Source organism: Thunnus albacares, chromosome 5 (genome assembly GCF_914725855.1).
Source record: "Thunnus albacares chromosome 5, fThuAlb1.1, whole genome shotgun sequence".
NCBI classification, from domain to species: Eukaryota; Metazoa; Chordata; class Actinopteri; order Scombriformes; family Scombridae; genus Thunnus; species Thunnus albacares.
Window position 1 is genome coordinate 12,891,554 of NC_058110.1, and position 22,744 is coordinate 12,914,297.

At 41.1% G+C, this 22,744-nt stretch overlaps 2 protein-coding genes across 6 annotated transcripts; both read right to left on the reverse strand.

Annotated features, from left to right (window-relative positions):
• Nucleotides 1-937: 937 nt before the first annotated feature.
• Nucleotides 938-17,027, reverse strand: l3mbtl1 (L3MBTL histone methyl-lysine binding protein 1). Of its 3 annotated transcripts, none has more exons than XM_044350915.1 (22): nt 16,876-17,027; nt 15,230-15,428; nt 13,167-13,354; nt 12,219-12,348; nt 10,319-10,481; nt 9,721-9,859; nt 9,412-9,460; nt 8,986-9,074; nt 8,503-8,607; nt 8,226-8,361; nt 8,012-8,103; nt 7,540-7,691; nt 6,465-6,541; nt 6,132-6,217; nt 5,521-5,631; nt 5,284-5,425; nt 4,110-4,212; nt 3,804-3,992; nt 3,681-3,730; nt 3,230-3,387; nt 3,070-3,132; nt 938-2,931 (listed from the first exon to the last, which is right to left on the reverse strand). In XM_044350915.1, the coding sequence occupies exons 2-22, from the start codon at nt 15,396-15,398 to the stop codon at nt 2,797-2,799; spliced, it is 2,526 nt and encodes an 841-aa protein (XP_044206850.1). In that variant the 5' UTR covers nt 15,399-15,428; nt 16,876-17,027; the 3' UTR covers nt 938-2,796. The 3 variants fall into 3 exon arrangements, with proteins under 3 accessions (XP_044206850.1, XP_044206851.1, XP_044206849.1); XM_044350916.1 differs by lacking the exon at nt 16,876-17,027 and adding an exon at nt 16,753-16,858; XM_044350914.1 differs by lacking the exon at nt 16,876-17,027 and adding an exon at nt 16,749-16,857.
• A 234-nt stretch (nt 17,028-17,261) lies between these two features.
• LOC122981996 (serine/arginine-rich splicing factor 6-like) lies at nt 17,262-22,730 on the reverse strand. 3 transcript variants are annotated; one of them, XM_044350919.1, is made up of 6 exons: nt 22,547-22,730; nt 22,010-22,143; nt 20,067-20,185; nt 19,352-19,554; nt 19,114-19,200; nt 17,262-18,955 (listed from the first exon to the last, which is right to left on the reverse strand). In XM_044350919.1, the coding sequence occupies exons 1-6, from the start codon at nt 22,651-22,653 to the stop codon at nt 18,514-18,516; spliced, it is 1,092 nt and encodes a 363-aa protein (XP_044206854.1). In that variant the 5' UTR covers nt 22,654-22,730; the 3' UTR covers nt 17,262-18,513. The 3 variants fall into 3 exon arrangements, with proteins under 3 accessions (XP_044206854.1, XP_044206853.1, XP_044206855.1); XM_044350918.1 differs by having other exon boundaries at nt 21,983-22,143; XM_044350920.1 differs by lacking the exons at nt 22,010-22,143; nt 22,547-22,730 and adding an exon at nt 20,722-20,799.
• Between the last annotated feature and the right edge of the window lie 14 nt (nt 22,731-22,744).

Sequence of the window (22,744 nt, forward strand, 5' to 3'; positions counted from 1 at the left end):
GCGTTTGGTATGAGCAGAAAGATCTTATAAACCAAACCAAGGAAAAAATAGCTAGCTGGACTCTCTCCAAAATACTAATGATTTAAACTGTTGTTGTTTTCACATTCTGTTTGTGTTTGCATTGATCAAATGAGATACACCCTGATAATATAATAATACCTCTGACAAAGCCAGACTGGCTGCTGAGCTAATCACATCCTGGTTCTAGTTGTGTAGTTAACACACAAACATGAATAATATCAGTAAGTGAAGACCTGACACATAAGTCACATTAGTTTGTAAGCTGGTAATACTAATTGAATTGATATAATATTATAATTTATAATTTGAATTTATATAAATATAAGTCTGAAATGTCTCACAGATACACACAGCTATTCATAATATGCAGGAAATTGAACCCACTCTTCACCACATATTAAACAAGCAGCTTAATACTGTAGGTGAACTTCACTTATTTTTATCTTTACTCTTAATTTTGAATTAATTTGACTTTAATTTGAAAAGTCAAATTACTGAAGAGGGTCTCCTCTTTCAGGAGGATAACAAATAAAAGCTGCACACCTGCTGTTTCCTTCTCGTGTGAAATGTTTACCACCAAACAGTCAAGTGAATACTTTCATTTTGCTGAGTCTGGCTGCAGCAGCAGGTTATCAGCGACACCCGTGTCCCCGCTCTCTGCTGCCGTGGAACAAGGAGATAAGCGGAGGAAGCATAAAGGGCGTGGAGCCAGTTGTCACCACCACAGCCAACTGTTGACGACAATATAGTCAATAGGGGGATGTGATATAAGCAAAGTAAGTTTATAGTCAATAGTGCAACTCACACACACATGCAGTGAATCTCTCTCCCTTTAACACACCTGCACAGGAAATGCTGTGTGTGCGTGTGTGTGTGTGTGTGTGTGATCCCTGATATAAGACATAGAGAAAGAAGACAGCTTTGGACGTTTATTAATTCATATGGATTGAATGACATTTGTGACCCATGATTATCTTGACACGCGCACTCACACACACACACACACACACACACACACACGCACACACACACACAAATCCCACCAGAGAGACACACAAAGAAGTAATATTCGAGATTCCAAAAGCCCTTAAAACACTCCAGTAAAATAACTTTCATCTCACAATATCAAATCCATACGGTATTTTTTTTTTTTTAAACCAGTTCTGACATAAAATGTAAACATTTCAAAGAACACACTCTGAACTGAGTTTCCACCACATGTAAACTGCAACAAGCTCTGTTGGCTAGATCCCAAATCCGTGTTTATAGTGCTTCAGAACGTGGATTTTTTACACTCTCTAGTGACCAAGTGTGGTAATATCAGTGGAAAAAATCCATTTGGGTCTCACAGTTGTGCTAAAATTGCCAATGCAAAGTGTCCTTTTCATCTTTTCAAAAAAATAATTGAACATCTTTTGCATATAGAGATAAAAACTCAAAACGCTGTGTTGTTTTTCTGTTCTTTCACTCAGATTCTGGATCAGAGGACGACACTTGAAATGACAGCTCCTGCATCACGTTATCGCAGCAGTGAGTACAAAGTACAGTGAGAAGAGTTTTGAGGCATTAAACACAAATGACTAATACTTTAGAATAATAAGGAAACTGAGAAAAGGTTGGCACCTTTTCCAAGCAGCTTCGTCATTCTGCTGCGGTGTGAAGAATGACTCTGATAACGAGGAGGAGCTGTTATATTAAGTGTTACTGAATACAGTACTTCTGTCTTTTTTTTTTTATTGCACAAAACATGAAGCTTGTTAGAGCTTCACTGACCAGCCTCATCTACTGCATTAAACTCCTCTCATATATATACAGTATACATATATTTTGGCCACTTTTCCACCCTGCCCACAGTCCTCCCCATTTCTTCCCTTTTACTCAACATTTACATTTTCCTCAGTTCCTGTTTGAACATCCAGTATTTTCAGTATTTTCCCCATTTTGTTGATTTCAACTTCGAGTCATATTTTCTCAAACTGACAGGTTTAGTCCAGATCTGGGTACGATTCTCATCAAAATGTGGTCATGTGTAAAATTTATCCAAGTCCACCTCTGCAAGGTGAAGTAAGTATGGTTTGAATTGGCCTGTTTTACACACATCAATAGAAAGGCTGCCTTTACTCATTAAATGTATTAATACTGGTTTGTGTGTTTGTGCAGCAGGATGTTTATTTAAAAATATTTGTTAGGAAATCTTCTCTGCATCGATACAGAGCATTTCCCACCTCAGCTGAGCACAGAAACCTGTTTACAGTTGTTTGAATTTCTACTATTTTCACTTTAATATTCCACAAATAAAGTGCAAATTCAACTTCAGCATAAAAGGTGGATGTAAATGTACATAATGGACGTTTTGGTGAAACCGTTTACCGCAGATCTGTAGCTGATGTGAAACATGGCCGATGATGTTTAGGGGGTTTTGGTGATGACTGAACCCAGATACTGAACCAAACGCATCAGTTGTGAAAAGCACCAAACTCGGAAATCATCCGATGTTCCCCCTCACACACCCCAACCACCTTCTATCCAGTTTAAAAGCCTTTCACACCAGTTTCCTCCATTAGTCTCCAAAAAGCATCTGTATTTCCTCCAACTTCTCCTTTTTTAACCCTTTAACCCTGATCGGACCTCCCCCCCCCCCCCCCCCCCCTCCCTCTCTCTGATGGGTACAGGACACCAAACACATGAAAAAGGGTTCAGGGTCTTTTTCCCTGCGACAGAATGGATTTGGCACATGATGATCGGCGGCCTGGCGCCTGGTGAGTGAGGGCGGGATCACTTGAGTCCCTCGTCTGTGCTCTTGAACATGAGGATGGCGTTGGAGATCTTGAGGGCGGGGCCTAGCTTGATGCTCATGATCTTCACAATGTCGGTCTGAGTCAGCAGCAGGAAGGCTTCCCCGTCAATCATCTGGGGGGGGAGACGCAAACAAAATAGAGGTGATGTGAATGGACGTAGAGGTGAAAGGTCAAGAGAAGGTTTGTCGTTTACTGCTGCGAACAACAAACTGCTCTGTTGTGCGGATAATCGTCTTATTGGTGGTCTCACCTCTTCTTTGAAGAGACGAGCCTGTTCTTCACAGCCGATTAGATTCTGGACAAACCTGAAGACCTGCAGCACAAATGAATCAGATTTCAGACAGTCAGAGGAATCAGAGCTGTCAGAGAAAGAAGATAAATAAATACATAAGAAGACAATGTTTTCTCACTTCTTCCACGTTCCATGCTGCCACCTGGCTGGCGTGGATGCCCTGAACGCCGGGCAGCAGCTTACAGTGTTGCTCCCAGCACAGAGACAGAGTCCTGTCTGACTGACCGCTCAGAGCTGACATAAACAGTGACGGATACACACCCTCTGAGGACATGTCTGACCACGAACACACACACACACACACACACAAACATGTCAAGATTCAACTGCTGCTGATTCATGACATGAACACAAATATTTCAGATTGAAGCTGCCAATGTTCATGCAGCAATATCCCAAATTTTCAAAAATCTGGTGTTTGTTTCAGCGTAGAAAAGATTCAGAAACAACCGTCACACCTGCAGGTGACATGAACTGAAATTCACTCCTTAAAGCAAAATGAAGCTGCAGGTTTGACAGACGCTGCTGAGTAAAAAGTCGGACATGGAAAGTGCATTTAGAAAACTCACTCTGATAGTCTCTCTGCTGGTTCTTCCTGTATTTGGGAGGACGACCGATCCTGAAAACAGAGGAGAAGATTAATGTGAGATAAAAAGCAAAAACGTGCACACATACTTAAAAGACACCTTTACCTGCCACGGTAATGGGTCTTCTTGGTCCTCTGGCCGAAGAAGAGGTTCCTCTTGCACTCCGAGTCTGACAAGTCGGCCTTCAGCCTACCCTGGTTACGCTCAGCCAACGGGCAGCCGGATATGCAGTGATGGGCGGTGAAACGGCCGGTCACGTGGCCTGAGCCGTCACAACCAGGAGTCGGACACTTCCTGTTTCAAAGACAGACACAAACATTCTTTCAGGGGCCAAAACTGATGTCAGGATGAGTTGGTCCTGTAGAGTAAAGCATCCATGAAATGACTCGATGAGCTCAGTTCAGTTCTGACCTGTTGTGGAAGCTGTACTTGTTGGCTCTGGGGTGGCTGATGGGTTTACAGGGAACAGAGGAGGGGTAGGTGGACTGGGCTGTAGCAGGAGGCTCCCTCGGTCCTGAATATATAAACGGATATAGTACAGACACATGACCCCCCACATGTATATATACACACACACAACAACACACATACTGTACATCAATGTTAGGCAAATGGCGGCCTGTGGGCCAAATCCGGCCTTGCAGCAAAAATATTTGGCCCCCTGATGAAAGTTTTGATTTTCTTAGTTTGAAACAAAACTTTAACATAATTTTTCACAAATCTACTGTAGATAAAATAAACACAAGGCTCCTTTAATTATTGTAATATAACCTTGTTACATCAAACACTGTCCCCACACGAGGAGAGGAATTAAAACTATGGTTGCTTCATGTGATTTGAACAGTGAATGGTGCTGAAATTAAGTCTAATAAACCTCCCAGAGATTAAAGTTTAATGTGTGAATTCCACAACTTTAGCCTGTGAGATCAGAACAGATTTGTTCTTCACAAACACAAATGGTTGGCAGTCAAACAGAAATGGTGTGTTGATGTGGATTTCCCCCCTCAGATACAGTTCTTAACTGTCTTATAAATCTATTTTCTTCTTGAATGAATTAAAATAAATAAACAAAACATAAGTCTGTCTTTCCACTGCACTGGTTAACAGCCCCACGATGAGTGGTTGAACCTAACTGCTGACCCCTGGTGTACGTGGATACATGGTGACGACCCTCTCTGGACAGACTTGTCCTCCCCCATACATAGATCAGATTTAAATAATGTTATAAATAAACAAAGATGAATCACTGATGAGTCATTCCTAAATGAATTGAAGGTGAACTTGTCAGGAGAGTTTTAACTGGAAATAAATCTCTATATACAGGATTTAACTGAAAATAACAACACAAAATGACAAAAAAGGGGCATGTACAGAAAATACAAAAAATATATATATTTTCCCCAATTCACCAACTGCGTCCCCTTTTACTTTTCTATTTGCCAGTTCAATTATCATTTACATGTCATTATATGGGGCATCACAGGAGATACATTCAGCTAATCCTGTGGGATTTATCAACGACTCAGAGCACAAAATATTTATTGTTGTAACTTCCTGTTTTGCCTGAAGTGTTGCTGGTAGCTACCGTGTGGCTGGTGTGTTTTGGGGTCCCGTGGGGGAACTTTGAGCGGATGATTGGTCATCTCACACCAGCCTGCTGGATGGATGTCGGGGTGATCTGAGTCCATCCACTCGTCATAGACGTGACTCCAACCATCATAATGGATCTGAAATAGGAACAGAGATGAAGCTAGGACACGTATAAATACTGCACACACACACACACACACATACATATGGGGTACATGAAAACCATCAGTACCTTAATGCGGTGAGTCTCCACCTCCTCCACTGTAGCCACCCTGATCAGACCAGGACTCCTCTTGTCCACTGCCTCCAGTTTCATCTGAGGCTGGAAGCTGTGGGCTGCACGCTAGTAAAAGAGCAGTGGATGATGGGAAAAAATTTTTTTCAATTAAATTAGTATGTTCAGCCAAAAAACTGAACAAAAATACTTTCCATTTGCTTTACAGGCAGCAAACTTAATTTCTAGTATTTATGTTTTTATACCGCTTTAAACTGCAAACAGTACATGTGCATCAACATCTGTGATATAAAGTCACACCTCAGCTGTTCCTCATGTACTAACTGCAGCGTTGTTAAAGGCACATCAGTAATTCTTTATCTTTTCCACCTCAGATTTCTGTCCAGGAGCTCATGTAGTTACAGTATAAATGATTTGGTTTGTCTGCAGGCTAAAGAAGTTACAAATCTCATACGATTCGGCTGCTGCCATTATTACATTTTTTTCCTCACTGTCGCTGCTGTTTCTGCCAGAAACCACACTGCTGTTCAACTAGAGGCCAAAGTGTAAAAATCTCTGACAATACTGTGAATGAAATCAAAAATAATACATTTATTCATTGTTCTCACCACTTTAAAGGCGTCAGCTGCCACCGCCTTGGAGCCAGTCTCCTCCAGGTAGTGAGACCAGGAGAACAGAGCCTGATCTGGATAATCTGGTGCAACAGAAATTAAATTCACATCAGTCAGGAAATACAAACATTCATCGCCTACATACTCTCTTCCACTGGCTCAACAATCCACTAATCTGTGATTTGTGTAATTAGTGACTCATGCCTATGCCATGCTGTATTCACATGTTTAATAGAAGTGAAAGGAACAAAAAGGACAAGAGTTGTTTTTGAAGTTTATGACCCATTTAATGAACATGATGAAAGATTTACAAGGAGAAACACTGGTCACCTTGAGGTGGTGTTAATGGCAGGTTCCTCTCCTGGCACCAACCAATGTGGTGAATGTACGGACTGCTGGCATCACACCTGCATATTTTAACACACAACAGCAACAACAACAACAAGTGTTATAAGCAAAAATGGTGATGAAAGAAATGATAATAAACAAGCAAAGCTGCAGTTTGATGGTTTCACTGTAAATGGAGGATGTGGCTGATGTTTATTTAAAGCTTTGTACTAACAAGGAGAAAACGATCAGCCAGCTCTGCAGCTCTGCTGAGCCTCTTTTAGCTCGTTGTTGTCAGTTTACAACATATTTACTAGTCTGGTTCATGTCAGCGCTGTAATCAACTAGGTTTCATGCAGCCAAAAGCTCTGATAAACCCACTGACAGACTGTAAAAAACACACAGTTATGGAGAGGCTGGTGAAGAAAGTGGAGCATTTAAAGGGAACAGATATTTTCTCAGAAGCTGGTTGAAAACAAACAAGAGCTGAAAGGAAAATGGATGTTGGCATTGAAATCCAAGTGAACAAAGACATGACTTGAGAACAAACAATGTCTGCTGGATGTGTCAGTACTGTCTACTAACACTGTATCCATAGCAACTGTATATGGTGATTATATGTCAGGTTGTTTTTGAGTTATTCTGCCCCCTAGTGACCATGTATAGATTGTATATTGCAGCTTTAAAGACTCAGCACAACCACGTAAGCGCTTTTAATTATTTGCTTGATTAGACCTCTGCTCAGGTTTGTGTTTGGCGGAGCCGTGCTGGCAAATACATAATGAAGCTTCATTTAAATAACAACATTACAAGACAAACAGCAGCACACCGAGTGTAGGTAAAAATACAAGACGTCACGCTCTAACAGCTGCAACAAAAGTCAGGGAGCTGTCAATCAAGCGGTCTGTGCACGCCCATACAATCCTGAGAAGAGGTCTAATCAGCCAACAGACTTGTGGGAAACTATTTAAACAGATTCATGACTCACCAGCTTCAGTTTCTTTACAGCTGTTTGGTATCATATTAATTCTAGATGTTTTTTTTTAAAAATCATATCCCTGATGTTTGTGAGGCTCACCAGTAGTCGTATGTGTCATCCCAGTTGTCAAAATGAACCAGGAAGCGGTCGTCCACCACGTCAGTGATGGTTGCTACACAGATGAGGGAGGGGTTCATGCGGTCGACGGCCTCGAGCTTCATTCCTATCTCAAAACTGCTCTTCACATCGATCTACACAAAAAGCAGAAATATTAGATATTACACGGCAGGCGCACATGAGGAAAACGAGACAGGATACACGATGTGATACAGAAACCGAACCCTTGAAAAATTCATCGTGTTGTTTGACTGTTTCTAAATTTATTTATTCAGTCATAAATCATTAAAAAGGGCGACAGATTGCTCTGCAGTGCAGAAGAAAGTCCGACTTAGACAAAAAACTATAAATACCTAACAACCTCGTTTACTGGTTTCCCAACACTAAATCATTCACCTCATCCATTCATGCTTGTTGATTATACAACTACCGTATATTATATAGTGGCAGTTACCCTCCCAGGACTGGCAAAGAGTTCTTTGGGAGCCACTTGTGCTTTAGTCATTCTCAGGTAGTTGGTCCAGGTAAACTCTTCCTCTTTACAACCTGGAGGAGAGAATAAGGAAAGAGACGATTAACAGGATTCAGGGTTTTTTTTGTTGTGTTATTTTATTCTGTTTAAATGCTGTTTGGTCTTTGATGGTGTTCAGAGTGTTGTCACCTCTGACCTTTGGGAGTGTGCAGTTTGTGTCCTGTGCTCTCACACCAGCCCGCAGGGTGGATGTCTGGTGAGTTGGCATTCACCCAGAAGTCGTGGCAGTCAGAGTAGCCGTCAAAATGGAGCCGCAGCCGGTAACCGCAGACCTGCATGACAACATGACATGATTAGAGAAAGTGGGCTGAGCTCCTCGGAGCGAGTCTTTTGAGTGAACGGTGATTTTTAATCCTCAATAATCATCCTGCCCATTAGAGTCCATCGACCGTGTTAATGGACGTCTGGCTCACCTCGGCCACAGTGAGGACGAAGTACATGGACGGATGCTGCGGGTCGATGCCCTCCAGCTTCATCCCCTGTTTAAAACCGTTCTTCACTGTCGGCACTCTCTGGGTCTGGACACACAGGATAAAAAAGCAAATGTTTCCATAGAGAACATAACGATTAAAATAAAGTGAAAACAAATTAGATTTTCTCGAGAAGTTGGGCAAAGAACAGACGAAATCAGATCACAGCAAATGGACTTTCCTGAACTAGTGATTTTTTTTTATTTCTACTAGGACAGAAAATCTCTCAGGAAAATTTACATTTTTTTGCATTCTTGTACTATTTGTTCACTCAGAGCATCAGATGTGTCTCTGTGCTATAAGCGGAGCTGCAGTGGTAGTAAAAGAAGTCATTAAAAATGACGTGTGTGCTGGGTGAAGCTGCGTGTATGTGCCACTCACCAGCTCAGGCTGAAACTACACTCTGAATATTCAACTCAAACGTACCTCTTGGAAAAGCTTGTTGGGAGCAGCGACAGCTTTGGTTTCTTCCAGATACTGGGCCCACGTCCACTGCTCTGTCTTACTGTCTCCACCTTCACCACAAATACCAATCAAGCTGATTAATTTAAAGCAACAACAAGACATCACGAGCACTCAAGCCTCAAACTGAAAGACTTTAATGGTGAAACAGAAAGACAGGAAGATCACTGCTCCTGTGATTTTAAGTGAAAATGTTCATCTCAGAGTAAAATATTACTTTACATTCAGTGTCTGATACCACTGCAACATTATATTATTAACGTCCATTCCTCTAACTGTCCTGTGAGCAGGAAAGGAACTGAAGAAAAGCCAACAAATGAGCAAAAAGAAGCGTGACAAAGGATGATATAAGACATAAGACAAAGACAGATGCAGAAAAATGATTCCAACCTCCTCTGATGTGTCTGCCGTCTGCTTTAGAATCATCCATTTTCTCATCCTAAAAAAAAAACATGGAATAAAAATTCAAAAAAAGTCTCCATTTTCAACACAAATGACCTTTACTCTGCTGTCTGTTTGTTTCCAAAGTACAGAGAGTAAAAAACAGCCAAACATGTAGCGACTGGACACAATATTATCACTCAAATTAGAGCAAATTATTGTTGAACAGTTTGTATTATTTTCAAGGACTTTCAGTCATGATTTGCAACATTGCGACTGATATGACAACATCATGTTATGTGTGGATGTTAAACCTACCGTGCCCTCCATGTCGGAGTCTTCCTCAGAGGGACTCAGGTACTCCTTCCTCTTCCTCTTCCTCATGGGTTTCAGGTGATCGGGGTTAAGGGAGGAGACCCTCCCGCCAGCTGGCACCTTCTCCACCCCGACACTCCTCCTGAGGAGCAGAGAGTGCAGACGGTGTTCCTCAAGTCTGAACACATCACCCGTCTGTAATCTGAGTCCTTATTTTTTTATCTTCTTTGATATTTTGTTGTGATTTCTTGTACAGTTCTGGTGAACCCACCTTCCTCCTGTAGCTCAGTCACTATTTATTAATCTGTGAGTTCGTGTTACTGCTGTATGTCTTTCATATGTTGTCTGACTTGTGTATCTTTTGTTGTTTGTCACAGAGTGAGGATGACTAGATAAGTTTCCCCTTTAACAGTGTTATCTAATCTCATCTAATCACATTAATGATGTCTTAGGTTTCCCAGAATGCCTGCAGTGAGGGTGTGTTTCAAACCAAGGCATGTGTGTTAGGGAGGAAGGAAAGAGTGTGTGTGTGTAACTGTACATGACATGTGTGTATGTGAAGATACATGTGTGAATATGAAATCAGCTGCAATGAACATACTTGTCAGTGATTGGCTCTCTGCGTAGCTCTTCTGTGTAGGTCCTCTGAGCTCTGGGATCGTGGTTCTGTTGGCCCGGACCAACCTGGACTTCAGGTTTGGCCTGAACCGGCCTCTCTGGCTGCACAGCTGCACCTCTCACAGAGCTGACAGGAGCTGACACATCTGAAATATAAAGAACAGGCTCGGTGATGTTTTAGTGATAAAACATGTCTGAGCTGCTCTGGAGGCTGATATTTTAGTATCTGTGTATTTAAAGCTCAGCGGGCGGAGTCACATAGCTCATGTTAGATATCTGGTTATTTCTTATAACTAACTAGAAACAATGTCCGCCATGGTGATGAAGGTGCATTAGTCCGGTTAACTAGCTTGTAAGCTGGTTTGAACATGAACGGTCACCTAGTGTCATTATAAACTGTACGTTTTCTGTTGTTATTTTCACTTACAAGCGGAACGTTAAAACTTAACACTTGTGTTTGTCACTAATGTTCAGTCTGGTGTTTCTTCGGCTCCGTTCCTTCAGGATTTACTGAGCTTAATAATTTTTCAGGCTAATATAGTTGTTAATTTCTCACTTTCAAGATTCTAGAGCTGCAACGATCAGTTGATTGATGGATTAGTTGTCAACTATTAAATTAATCGCCAGCTATTTTGATGATCCATTAACAGTTTTGAGTCATTTTTTCTTTCTCAAATGTGAATATTTTCTGGTTTGTTTACTCCTCTATGACAGTAAACTGAATATCTTTAGGTTGTGGACAAAACACAACATTTGAGGACGTCATCTTGGACTTTTCACCATTTTCTGGACCAAACAACTAATGGATAAATCGAGAAAATGATCGACAGATTAATCAATAATGAAAATAATCATTAGGCTAGTTGTTGTCCTACAAGATTCAACACAAAATATGCAAAGATATAAATTATTTTGATGAAGATCCGATGAGGATGAAACGTCGCCTTTTTCAGTCACTAACAAGAAAACTTTGGAGCTACGATCTAGTGCGTCCAATTATCTTTGAATCAATCACTGCATTTTGAGCCAAAAAGCTCTGCGTTGCATGAAAACTGCAGTAACATACTGTATTTCAGTCAGCGATACATCAAAGATGCTCTCGAGGGAAAAGGGGTTCTTCCTCTACTTATCGATTACTTTGATCTTTTTTATTTTTCAGCTGGATTTGGAACATCTGAGCGTTGCCTGCTTGATATGTTCAACATGAACCTGCAGCTGCTTTCTCTTCACTCGTCAAGAGGAGCTCTGCTGCAGCTGATGTAATTATTGCTCATTTCTGCTTAATACACGCACAAGTGAATCACTGAAAAGATCAGACTTCAAGTGACACTGCAGCCGTGTACAGAAAGCAACAGTGATTCATACAAAGGCTTTATTGATTGAATATGTGTTATATTATAGGAGATGATTTACACAATATGTTATATATTGTATAATGTTTCATAATGAGTCACTGATTAGGGTGAATATTTCATGACATAATCGTTTTTCTGTCCTCACTGGTACAAATTGTCCTGAGTGACCAGAAATTAAATAAAGGCTGATTGATGATATAATGACGACAAAGCGGAGCTGCTGGGAATCAGTCCAGAAACTGTTCAGTGGTATTTATCTTTGGTGAAACACTCGATTTACTGAGTGCGTATTCAGTATTAGTTCATGAAAATAATCAAGATCGCTCATTTGACTTTCAATGCGATGCATCTAAAACCAAAGTAAAGTAGCAGATCGGCGTATTTAATTTTGTGTGAAGCGTTTGAATGATCTAATCAGCGGATCCTGCGGGCAGATACAGCTTCTCAAGTGTTTCTCTTAACTGCAGTATTTAGTGTTCAGTCGCTGACATCACTACATCCTTATGTAACCTGTTTCCATGACTCTACCTGGCTTGTCTGGAGGAGCGCTTTCTGCGTCATTGGATCTCCCAGAAGTCCCTGCTGCTGGTTCAGTGGTGCTGCTAGTGGTCCCTGGGGTGATCAGTGTGCTCAGCGCTCCTACGTCACTCACACAGAACTACAACACACAAACACACACACACACACATATTCGCTCGCATCAATGGATCCATCTGTCAAAATGTATCATGATGTTTTATCGTGTCTCTTCAACCCATTTAGAATAAAAGCATTTGACACATTATAGTTACACAATATACAGTGTTGCCTGAATCATTATAACTACGTTTCCAGTGGTGAATCTGTAAAATCATGAATCTTTTTTTCTTTCCTGACATTTAACCGATGTGGACCTTGTTTAGCGTTATCTCGCTGCAGTTGATCTACTGAACAGAGGTTCCTGCTAAAAGTGTGAATTAGGACGATATGGACAAAATCAAATATCATGATATTTTTGACCAAATACCTCGATATCGATATTACAACAATATTGTAGAGATGACTATTGGTGCTTTCACAAAATATTAACAAAATGAGATTTTTAATAAATAATGGGTAAAAAAGTGTTTAAAGGCAAATAACAGAACAGCTAGAAGAGTCTGGTAAGTTCAGCAAATTAATCAGTTTACTGTAATACAGCCTTTAAAACCAGGAAAAGACAACACTTATGTCATATCATGATATTACGATATCCAAAATCTAAGATGATATCTAGTCTCATATCACAATATCAATATAATATCGATATATTGCTCAGCCCTAGTGTGAGTTCATTTAACTGCTGTGAGAATAAGTTTGATGGGACTTTACAAAATGACCAACGAGGATAATCTATAAAAACTTGTTATCGGAGAAAATAAGAGATAAAGATCTTTAAATCCGCTCTAAAGCCGATGTTATGACGGGAGAGCAGCCATGTCGGAAACATCTCTTTACCTTGAGGTTGCTGCTGGGCAGGATGGCCATCCCTTCCTTCCATTCAAGGACGTGGACGATGCTACAAGCCCCGCCCACCTGTGCTGTCAGGGTGGGCTTGGCTGTCTCAGTGACCCTGCCTCCTTTACCCGGGTCTCCCACGGTAACAGCTGGAGTCACCTCCACCTTCTGATGGCCGGGAACAGGAGCTGTAGAGCGAAATGAATTCAAATGTAGCTCACCCAAGAAGGCACAGTTTGCTATGTTATCTTATTTTTAGCCACATTAGCGGTTCACTTTGGTCCAGACTGAAATATCTCAACAACTATCATATGGATCACCATGAAATTTTGTACAGACGTTCATGGTTCCCACAGGATGAATCCTACTGACTTAAGAGATTCGTTGACTTTTCATGTGGCGCCACCATGAGGTTCACATTTGTAGTTTTTAGTGAAATGTCTAAACAATGATTAAATGGACTGTCATCAAATGTTGTTCCCACGTGGCTTTTCATCCTGCGTCATCATCAGGTAAACGTTTCAATTTGTCCTGTACTTCAGTTTATGACCAAATACCAACAAAACTAATGACACACCGATCTGCCTCAACTGTAATTTGTTCTGTGCTACGTAGCAAATGTTAGCATGCTAAACTAAAATGTGAATTGTAAAATGTATATTGTAAACATTTTACCTGCAAAACATCAGCACGTTAGCATTGTCATTGTGAATGAGTTAGCATCTAGCTAAGGCTGAAGACTCTTAGTCTTTTTATATTGTATTGTATCATTTTTCTACCTGTTTTCAACATGTAACTCACTACACGTCAAAAACTCTTAATGAAAAGCAAATTTCCGATACAATAGAGCTAAATTGTCCGGATACAATCTATGTTAGCATGTGTTACTGGAGACCAGTGTTTCTTCAGCTTTACAACAACATGACATGTTCCCACTCTACATAAAATAATTAGGTAACATCTAATACTTTATAGTTATGTTAATTAGTTATTATCATTACATCTAAATACTGACTCAGGTCCAAAAGAACAAGATGATGCCAGTTTTTAAAGGAGCTTATTACAATTTCACACCAATAAATCATTATCATGTACATTTAGAGGCATGCAGTAATTGTTATAAACAAAAGAGACCGCCATGTTGATAGACAGACACTACACTGAATTTTACATTTGTACATCAATTGATTATAATCTCAAAGAAAATATCCTGACCTTCATAAATCAAGACCTGTTTTCTAAAAGTCGAGCCTCTGCTCAGAAGTATGTTTTTCTTCTTGTGACTTCAGTTGGATGTTTGAGCTTCACTGTGCAGAGTTTGACACTAAAAGGCTGTTTTCATGTTCATCTGCTGAAGGGGGAAAGTTTCTCTGTGCTCACCTTGAGTCTGAGTTTAAGACGTGTTCAGACAAGTATGATTATGACAGAAGAGTGATGTGGAAACTTGAAGCCTCCAGAGCACAAACACTGAGGGTTGTCTTTCCAGTGAAAGAGGAGACATCGTGCATCCAGCAGACAGAAATTATTATTCAGAGCAGGGTTGTGTTTTCATTATCGATTTCTCGATTAGTTGATTAATCGTTTAGACTATGAAATGTTAAAAAGAATAGTGAAAAAATGGCATTCACAATTCCTCAGAGGTCAATGTCTTCAATTAAATGTTAAGATATTAAATTAACTGTCATATATAAAAAGTAAAAAACAGCAAATCTTCACTTTTAGAAGCCTGAACCATCAAATATTTGGCTGCTCTGAAGCAGAATATTTTTATTTGTCTTAAAACATGTCACGAGGATCTTTAAGAGAGACTTTAGGTGATGATTGACATATTTATCCAATACATTAAAATAACAATAACACATGTGATTATGAAACATTAGATGAAACAAGATGAGTTTCCTGGTTTCTGGATATAATCCCAGTAAAGTGAAACATTGTGGAGAATAAATAAGCTGCTTTTTAAAGATGATACTTGATCATCGTGGCAACATTCACAACAAGGAGGTCAGAGGTCAGGGTCTTGCTTAAGGACACTGCGGCCTCAGACGACCTCCAGTGCTCACCTGGTAGGAGCAGAGCGGTGGTGGTGTGGGTCTGGGGTCGAGCCTTCTTGGCCACACCGTCGCTGCCGCAGATGAGGACGGTCTCGCTGGGGGACGAAGAGGACGGGGCCAAAGGGGTGCAATCGGGTTCTTTGGGTGGCGGAGCCTCCATGTTGACTTTGGCACTCATAACGGCGTCCCTGTGCTTTACTCCGGAGCGCTGGAAGAGGATGAAGCACAGGAAGCATTGAGCTTAGTGGTTTAACAGAGAAACCAGTTTACAGCATTAACAACATGCGTCCTTGTGGTCGTACCAGTGTGTGACGCCACTAAGGATGAAAGTTTCTTGACATTTTCTCTGATCCATAATATTTATAGAGTGAATGTTTGCACTATATTCACCTAATAGTCATTCTGTTCCTCCATGTTGCAATTTCACTATAGTTGTTTCTTTCTGCTCTTCTATGTGTGACATCTATAACAAGTCTCATCTGGAGGTTTCTCCCCTTTTTTTTTTTTTTTTTTTTTTTTTTTAATTTTTTAATCTAAAAGTCTTAAGATAGAGGATGTTGAACATATTGTAAAGCACTTTGAGGTAATATAAATAAACTTGACAGGACTGGATATGTTCAGTTAAGTCTTTCTGGATCCTCTGTCCTCAAAACATTTGTTACACTGGTTTGATTGATCTGGTTTTAAGGGTTTTACTGTGCTATTAATACAATGCACAGGAACACGAGGTGAAATAGATGAAATAACAGACAATATAAACCACTTTGGTGCTACACCATTTCTGAACAGAAAATCATCAATCAGAATATTATATGACCATCATAATTACATTATAGAAATGCATATTTTTTGCCTCTTATTTCCCTCCAAAAAAAAAAGCTCTGAGACATGTGAATGAAGATTTAACAATAAATTACAGAAGAAAGACTTCAAATTGTTACGGGAGATTTCCCCCAACTTCAGAAAAAAAAGATCAAATAAGTAATTTATTTATGAGTGCCATTTTATACAATGACGGCAGAGCAGAGAAGCCTTCCTCCATCATCATCAGACATGACCCCGAGTGACTTCTAAACAGCTCCCATTCCCTCCAATTAAAAAGGCAAAAATGGTCACACAATATTTACGCATAAGTCCACACATACACACACACAGACAAAAAAACACAGCATTTCAGTTAAAATGGCGGAGGATCTGAAATCCGTGAGGCAAAAAAAAAAAAAAAAAATGTGTAAAACCAGTGTCTCAAATCCTGTGAAGATCCCATTTAGTGAAAAATGAACCCTGTCACCCATTCCGGCAACATCTCATATGAATGAGCAACATTTTTACCTCCCAACAACGTTAAGCGTTAAATATATCGTGGTAACAACGGCGCGACTGCTTCTTAATTCAATTAGGTCAATTAAAACGCCTGCCATGTCCAAATGTATATTTTTTTAAGATGAACAGCTTTGTGGTTGCTTGTAAATCATACCGCTAAAAAAAAACGCTTCAGCTCAAGAGAAAAAAAAAAACAAAAACATACTGACACTTGTCCCTTTAAAGCTGTAGAGGTTTTAAAGATGCTCTCGTCTGCTATATTTACAGGAACATTAGAAATGTGAAGTAAATTCGTGGCTGCGGATCAATTCGGAAACTGAAATTTGGCTTACCAGCTCTGATCTCCTGCGGCCCCGGGGCTCCGACTGCGCATGCGCGGGCCCAGAGTACAGTCACCGCTCGCTGTACCGTGTAACGCCGAAAAGACCTCAGCAATGGTCGATATGTGAAAATAATGTAGTGCACTATCGATCAGCCTGGACAGTTTAACAGCTGCTCGATCGCATTTTACTCCCAATAATTAAACTGCGTCTGCTTTCACCTCCAACACATCCTGCTGTTGTTTTTTTTTTTTTTTTTTACCCATAAAGCACCATCCCTTAATAACCAGCGTTTATTATATAATTAGCAAGATGTAGGTCATGTCGATACTGCAGTCAAGGGTTTTGCAATCCTGACACAAAAAAAAACACAAAAAAAGACATCACAGACAAGGGTTTTTTTTTTCATTAAGATCTTTAATTGAACGTACAATAAAAAAAGGACATTTTCTGTTAGACCTCATTTGCATGGAGAGGAAAAAAATAATCTGAATTTATTCCCACAAGATGGAGAGAGGGGACGCTTTCAGTGAGACTGATGTTTCATGTTTTTGTAACCAGAGACTAGGATGCATGTGTCCTTTGAGTTCAAAAGCTCCTGTATTAGCTGCACACTTAAAACAAGCAGATGCATGACAAACTCCTTAAACACCCAGATTCAAACTTGCATACAAAACAAAAACAAATTGAAAATGACTTAATCTGGGCTGCAAAACAGGATATGCAACTGCTATTGAGGCGTTTAAGCTCTAAATCTGAAATCCAGAAAGTAAAAAATGGGCCTTTCCACAGATTACTTGCTCAAATTTATACACACACACACAAAAAAGTCAAGTAGCAACAAAGAGGAATACGTCTTTTAAATTCTGATCACACGCTCTATGTACAAGAGGTTAAAAAGGGATCGTAATCGTCCATCTACAATGTAAATTGTTCAACCATGAAACAAACCCTCATCGTTTTCTTTTCTTGTAAATTTGCAGTTCTGCAGTACATGTTCTTACATCCCAGTTGTGCATTTTAGTGCCGCGAGATAACATGAAGATTGCTTTCTGAAAGAATCTGTCAACTGAGCCTGCAGATGAAAGGGAGACCGCTCCGATGCTGTAGCCACACGCTACTTTTCTCCCACAGCTGTGCAGTTTGAAAAAGTACGAAACTAAAACAGTCATATCAAACATCATGAATGCTCCAAGACGTCACTGGACATGAGACACTGAACCGCATCAATATACCAACCAAAGAAAGATTTGTGGCAAACTGAGACACAACAAAGTAAAATAATACAACTTAATTCTTACTCAGCTATAAAAAGCTTCTAATAGATTTTAATTCAAGTTGTTGACATTTTTGGGAGACTTTAACTACTAGAATTAATAATTTCTGGGAGGAAGATGATTTGATGAAGACCAAAATGATTCCAAAAAGTGACTGTGTTGGAAAGAAACTGATCAAGTAGCCCTGTCACTGTCACTGTCGTGCATCCTCTGATGAAACTGCATCTAAAACATGTTTTGAGAGAAGTGCAGACTTGAAGGAGAAAAGTAGACGAGTCAGGAAGCATAAAGCCAGTATGAAGAAACTGCTCATTATGTACAGCAAAGGATTCAAGCTCAACAATCAGAGAAACGCCTCCCTCCTCTACTCCCACTAATCCTGAGAAGCTGATCGAGACCTTGAGCGGGACTTTGAGCGGGAGGCCGAACGTTTCTCCCTCGACTTGGATCGGCGGTCGTCTTCCTGTGGGGACGGGGAGCGGGAGGCGGATTTTACGGCACGCTCCTCCTTCCCGTTCTCCACCGGGGAAGCTGAACGACTGCGGGACTTCTTCTCACCGGACATCTCCTTGGATCGGCTGCGCGAATCCCGTTCAGACTTCACCTTGGAACGGCTCTTTGAACGGGACTTAGATTTCCGTTCAGCTGAGCGGGACCTGGATTTGCGGGAGCGTGAACGAGATTTGGATTTGGGGGATCGAGAACGGGACTTGCGGTTGCGAGAGCGTGATTTGCTTTCTCCTGACTTGGAGCGAGACTTCCTTCCAGATCTGGAGCGGGAATGACGACGTCTCTTGTTGCTGCGGGAACGAGACCTGTAAGGAATAAAAGAAATGCTTACACGTGCACAACTGATCAATGTCTGGTGCTGCATTAAATACGTGGTCTACATACTTCATGCCAGTATTAAAACATAAAACTCAAACTAAAATGTACTTTATTCTTATTTTTCCTGGTTTGGATCTGTTCTCACCTGGAGTGGGATCTGGAGCGACTCCTGGAGCTCCTGCTCCTGTGGCTTCTACGGCTCCTGCTGCGGGAGCGGCGACGACTACGAGATCTGAGGATGACAGCACAAAAATTAAAAATATGCAGAAGCAGATTCTTGTGCAAGATATCACTTGTGCGGTGTCATGAGGGGAGCGTGGCGGGTATTTCTTGCATCACAGCAAGTCTGAAATATCAGAGAACTGATTCAGTGGTTCACCGACCTGGAGCGACTGCCAGAGTAGGACCTTCGTCTGCGAGGCCGGTCCTCCACTAGACGAATCTTTCTTCCATTGATGTCTGTTCCGTCCAACTTGTCCAGAGCCCTCTTCATGTCCGAGTGGGACCGGAACTCGATGACTCCCTCGTTGGTGCGTTCCTTGTGGGCGTCTGCATAAGTCACCTCTCCTGCCTGACGCATGAAGTCCTGAATAACAGAGTGTAGAGAGAAAAAATAATTAAATCCTGATGTGCTGCTAACTGCAGACTTCTAGAAAGACTAAGTAGACTAAGTCCATACAGTTAAAGAACAGATTCACAATTTTTCAAGTATCTCCTTTTTATGCTAAAAAAAGATTTTAAATGTGGCAGGTATGGCTTGACATGACTATCTCAGACTGCTGAAGCCTCATTTAAGCTTCAGATAACCTTTTAAATACATTTCTGCACTAAATGACTGTGTGGACACGGTGGATTTTAGCTCCCATCACTTACAATGAAAGTACATTTGAAGGAGATCTTTTATTAGCCATGACATGTATGAACAGGAGGAATGATTACAGCAAGTTTCAATGTTTATATGGGCATCTGACTGTTGTTTTAAGACAGAATTGAGTAAGTGTGAACCTGTCCTTTAAGTGGTGAAAATCATCTTGATCTGATGATTCACCACAGTTGACTTAACTGAGGAGAAACAACAGTTTATGTTTGAATATGTACCTTCAGGTCCTGCCAACTGCAGCGGCTGGACAAGTTCTCCACAACCAGACGGTACTCAGTACGGACTGGAGGTCCATACTTATCCCTGCCAGAGCGACTCCGGCTGCTGTAACCGCTACCTTTAAAAACAACAGCACATGGAAAAAGTTAGAAAACACTAAAATGGCCAAAACACAAAGAACTACTGGTCTGGGTTATCAAATGAACAAGGCAGTGACTTGCCAGATAAAAGCCCAAGGGGGTATAAATTTGCTCTAATGAAAGGAGTCCCTCTGATCCCATTTTCAAACACAAAGCTTCAGATAAGTGATCTACAAGCCCATGCACAGGCTCTTTAAAGTTTGCATTGTTCAACAATGAAGTTGTTCTCTGCTGCAAAGAACACCACTGCATCTGTTTCCGGCAATACAAAGCCTGTCTTACTCCGATACATCACACTGTGATGGTTTAGCTGCATAAACAAATGGACAGTGATGTTCTTTCAAGACCTCTGAACCCTGTAACACAAACAGAAAGGAGGCATCCACATAGGTTGCGGTCAAGGACACCGTTAGATCAAATTGAGCTAAGAACGGTGACACATACACCAATCTTTGTTTTAGGCCATTTGACCGGGTGTCAGCCTGAAATTTCGTTTTCCAGTTTTCTCACTTACATTTTTTTTTTGATTGCAAGTTCTTTACTAGAGCCGCTCCACTTATGTTTGCTGTCAACATAGAAACCAATGGCAATCCTCACCATCGCCCCTGGTCTATTGGCAAAAGGCTGCTGTCATCATGGCTTCCGGTTAGGTCAGCCAAGGATCAAGGGGGGGCAAAGGTCACACACACATTGTAAGGTGAAAGCCAAGGCCAAACGGGACAGGCAGTCATCTTAGCCAGTCATCTTTAGCCTCAATGGACTCTCAGCCTCAGCCCGCAACTGGACTCTTTCAAATTGAAACATCAAGGACTTTTGTTAATGTTGAATATAAAAATATGTACCAAAGTTAGAAATACACATTTCACATGAAAATGTTAGTCTACTCCTAATGATTAAGCTAAAATTACACTAGCTAAGTTTGTGGTGATAATTTCTGATTAATTTTGTTTTGAGGTGCAAAGTGGGAAATTCACACCTTCAAAACATGGCTCACCAAACTTAATTTTCCAAGAGGACTTTGTAATGCATGATAAGTCCTGCTTTCAGGCCATTTTAACTACTGCCAACTCTTACATCCTACACTCTCAGTTCTACTACTCCAGGGCTGTGTCTTGCAGATTGTTGTCCCTTCCCAATAGCTAATGACCCACAGACCAATCAAGTGTAGACCGTGATCACTAGGGAGGAGCAAAAACCTGCAGGTCACCGACCCTTGACGATCAAAACTGAGAACTGCTCACTGGGATGAGCTCCAACACAAGACAAATATTAAACTGGACTCCTGAACACTTAAAACAAAAAAAAAAGAAAGGAAAGAAAGAAAACAAATCCCGTTGTAATCGACTACATAAGTTTGTTCATAGTCATGCTGCTACATATGACATAAAACATGAATATGAATAATATCAATATTAACACTAACTTAAAGTTTGCATGCAACCTGAGCCATAATAAACTTACAGCCACGTTACACATTAGCTTTCAAGGATTCAAGCCTTCTGGCTCTAAACCGTGATTATTTGTGTGTGTGTGTGTGTGTGTGTGTGTGTGTGTGTGTGTGTGTGAGAGTGTGTGAGTGTGTGTCAAGAGTCAACAAGTCAACTGAAAAGGTCAATTAACGTTGCTCTAACGTCAATTAATCTGTAAACTTTAGCTGCCAATCTAAATTAGCGACACAGTATCAAATATCTCTCTCTCTCTCTGTGCAGTCCACATCGACACCTCACCCCAAGGGGAAGGGGAAGAGAGGGTATCTTGTAATAGACTGCACTTACTGCGCCCACCACCCCAGTAACCCCCACCGTAGCCATCTCGGTCTCGCCGCGGCCCCCGGGCATGCTCGACGATCACCCGCTCCCCGCACAGCTCCTTCCCGTTCAGCTCGTACACGGCGTCGTCGGCGTCCCGGTTGTCCTCGAACTCCACGAATCCGTAGCTGGAGATGGGAGGGAAATGCATGGTTTAAACATAAAATGAATAAAGTCACAACAAAAAGTTTAAACTCACGTCCATTAAAAACACTGAACTAACGACCGTTAGCTCGGCCCGCTAGCTTCGCGCTGTAGCAAACACAAAGACGCCATGTTGGCCATGCGACATTTGCCACACAGACAAGACCAAAGTTAAGGAAACAAAACATTTAAACCAACACTGGTACTATCTAAACAAAATTAACGCGCGGTGTAAACTTCCAAGCGAAGTTAACTGCAGAGGTGATAAACATTTAACAGAAAAAGAGTGAAATGTTTCTGTCCCAGCGCTGACGTCGTTAACATGAACGGTTAACTGTTGGCTGGGAAACGTTAGCAGACGTTAACTCGTCTTCACGGAAAACTCACCCGTTCTTTAAATCGATTTCCATGAGCTTCCCATATCCGCTGAAGAATCGCTGAATGTCTTTTTCGCGGACATGGTAGCTCAGCCGTCCAATATAAACACGAGGCATGGTTATGTCGACTGCTCTTCACCGCGGCTCGTTAGCAAGCTGGACCCGACCGCTGCTTCTCCTACAAGAAGAACCCGCCAAACCAGCCAAT

Bases quoted from the DNA above. Each gene is read 5' to 3' on its own strand.
- l3mbtl1 (XM_044350915.1), bottom strand. From the start codon at position 15,398: ATGAGTGCCAAAGTCAACATGGAGGCTCCGCCACCCAAAGAACCCGAT. The intron at 9,860-10,318 runs GTATGTTCATTG...TCTGCTCCTCAG, and splicing joins AGAGAGCCAATCACTGACAA to GAGGAGTGTCGGGGTGGAGA. The intron at 3,388-3,680 runs GTGAGTTTTCTA...GTTCGTGGTCAG, and splicing joins CCAGCAGAGAGACTATCAGA to ACATGTCCTCAGAGGGTGTG.
- LOC122981996 (XM_044350918.1), bottom strand. From the start codon at position 22,653: ATGCCTCGTGTTTATATTGGACGGCTGAGCTACCATGTCCGCGAAAAA. The intron at 19,555-20,066 runs GTACATATTCAA...TCTGTTATTCAG, and splicing joins GCAGTTGGCAGGACCTGAAG to GACTTCATGCGTCAGGCAGG. The intron at 18,956-19,113 runs GTGAGAACAGAT...TATTCCTTACAG, and splicing joins CGCTCCAGATCCCACTCCAG to GTCTCGTTCCCGCAGCAACA.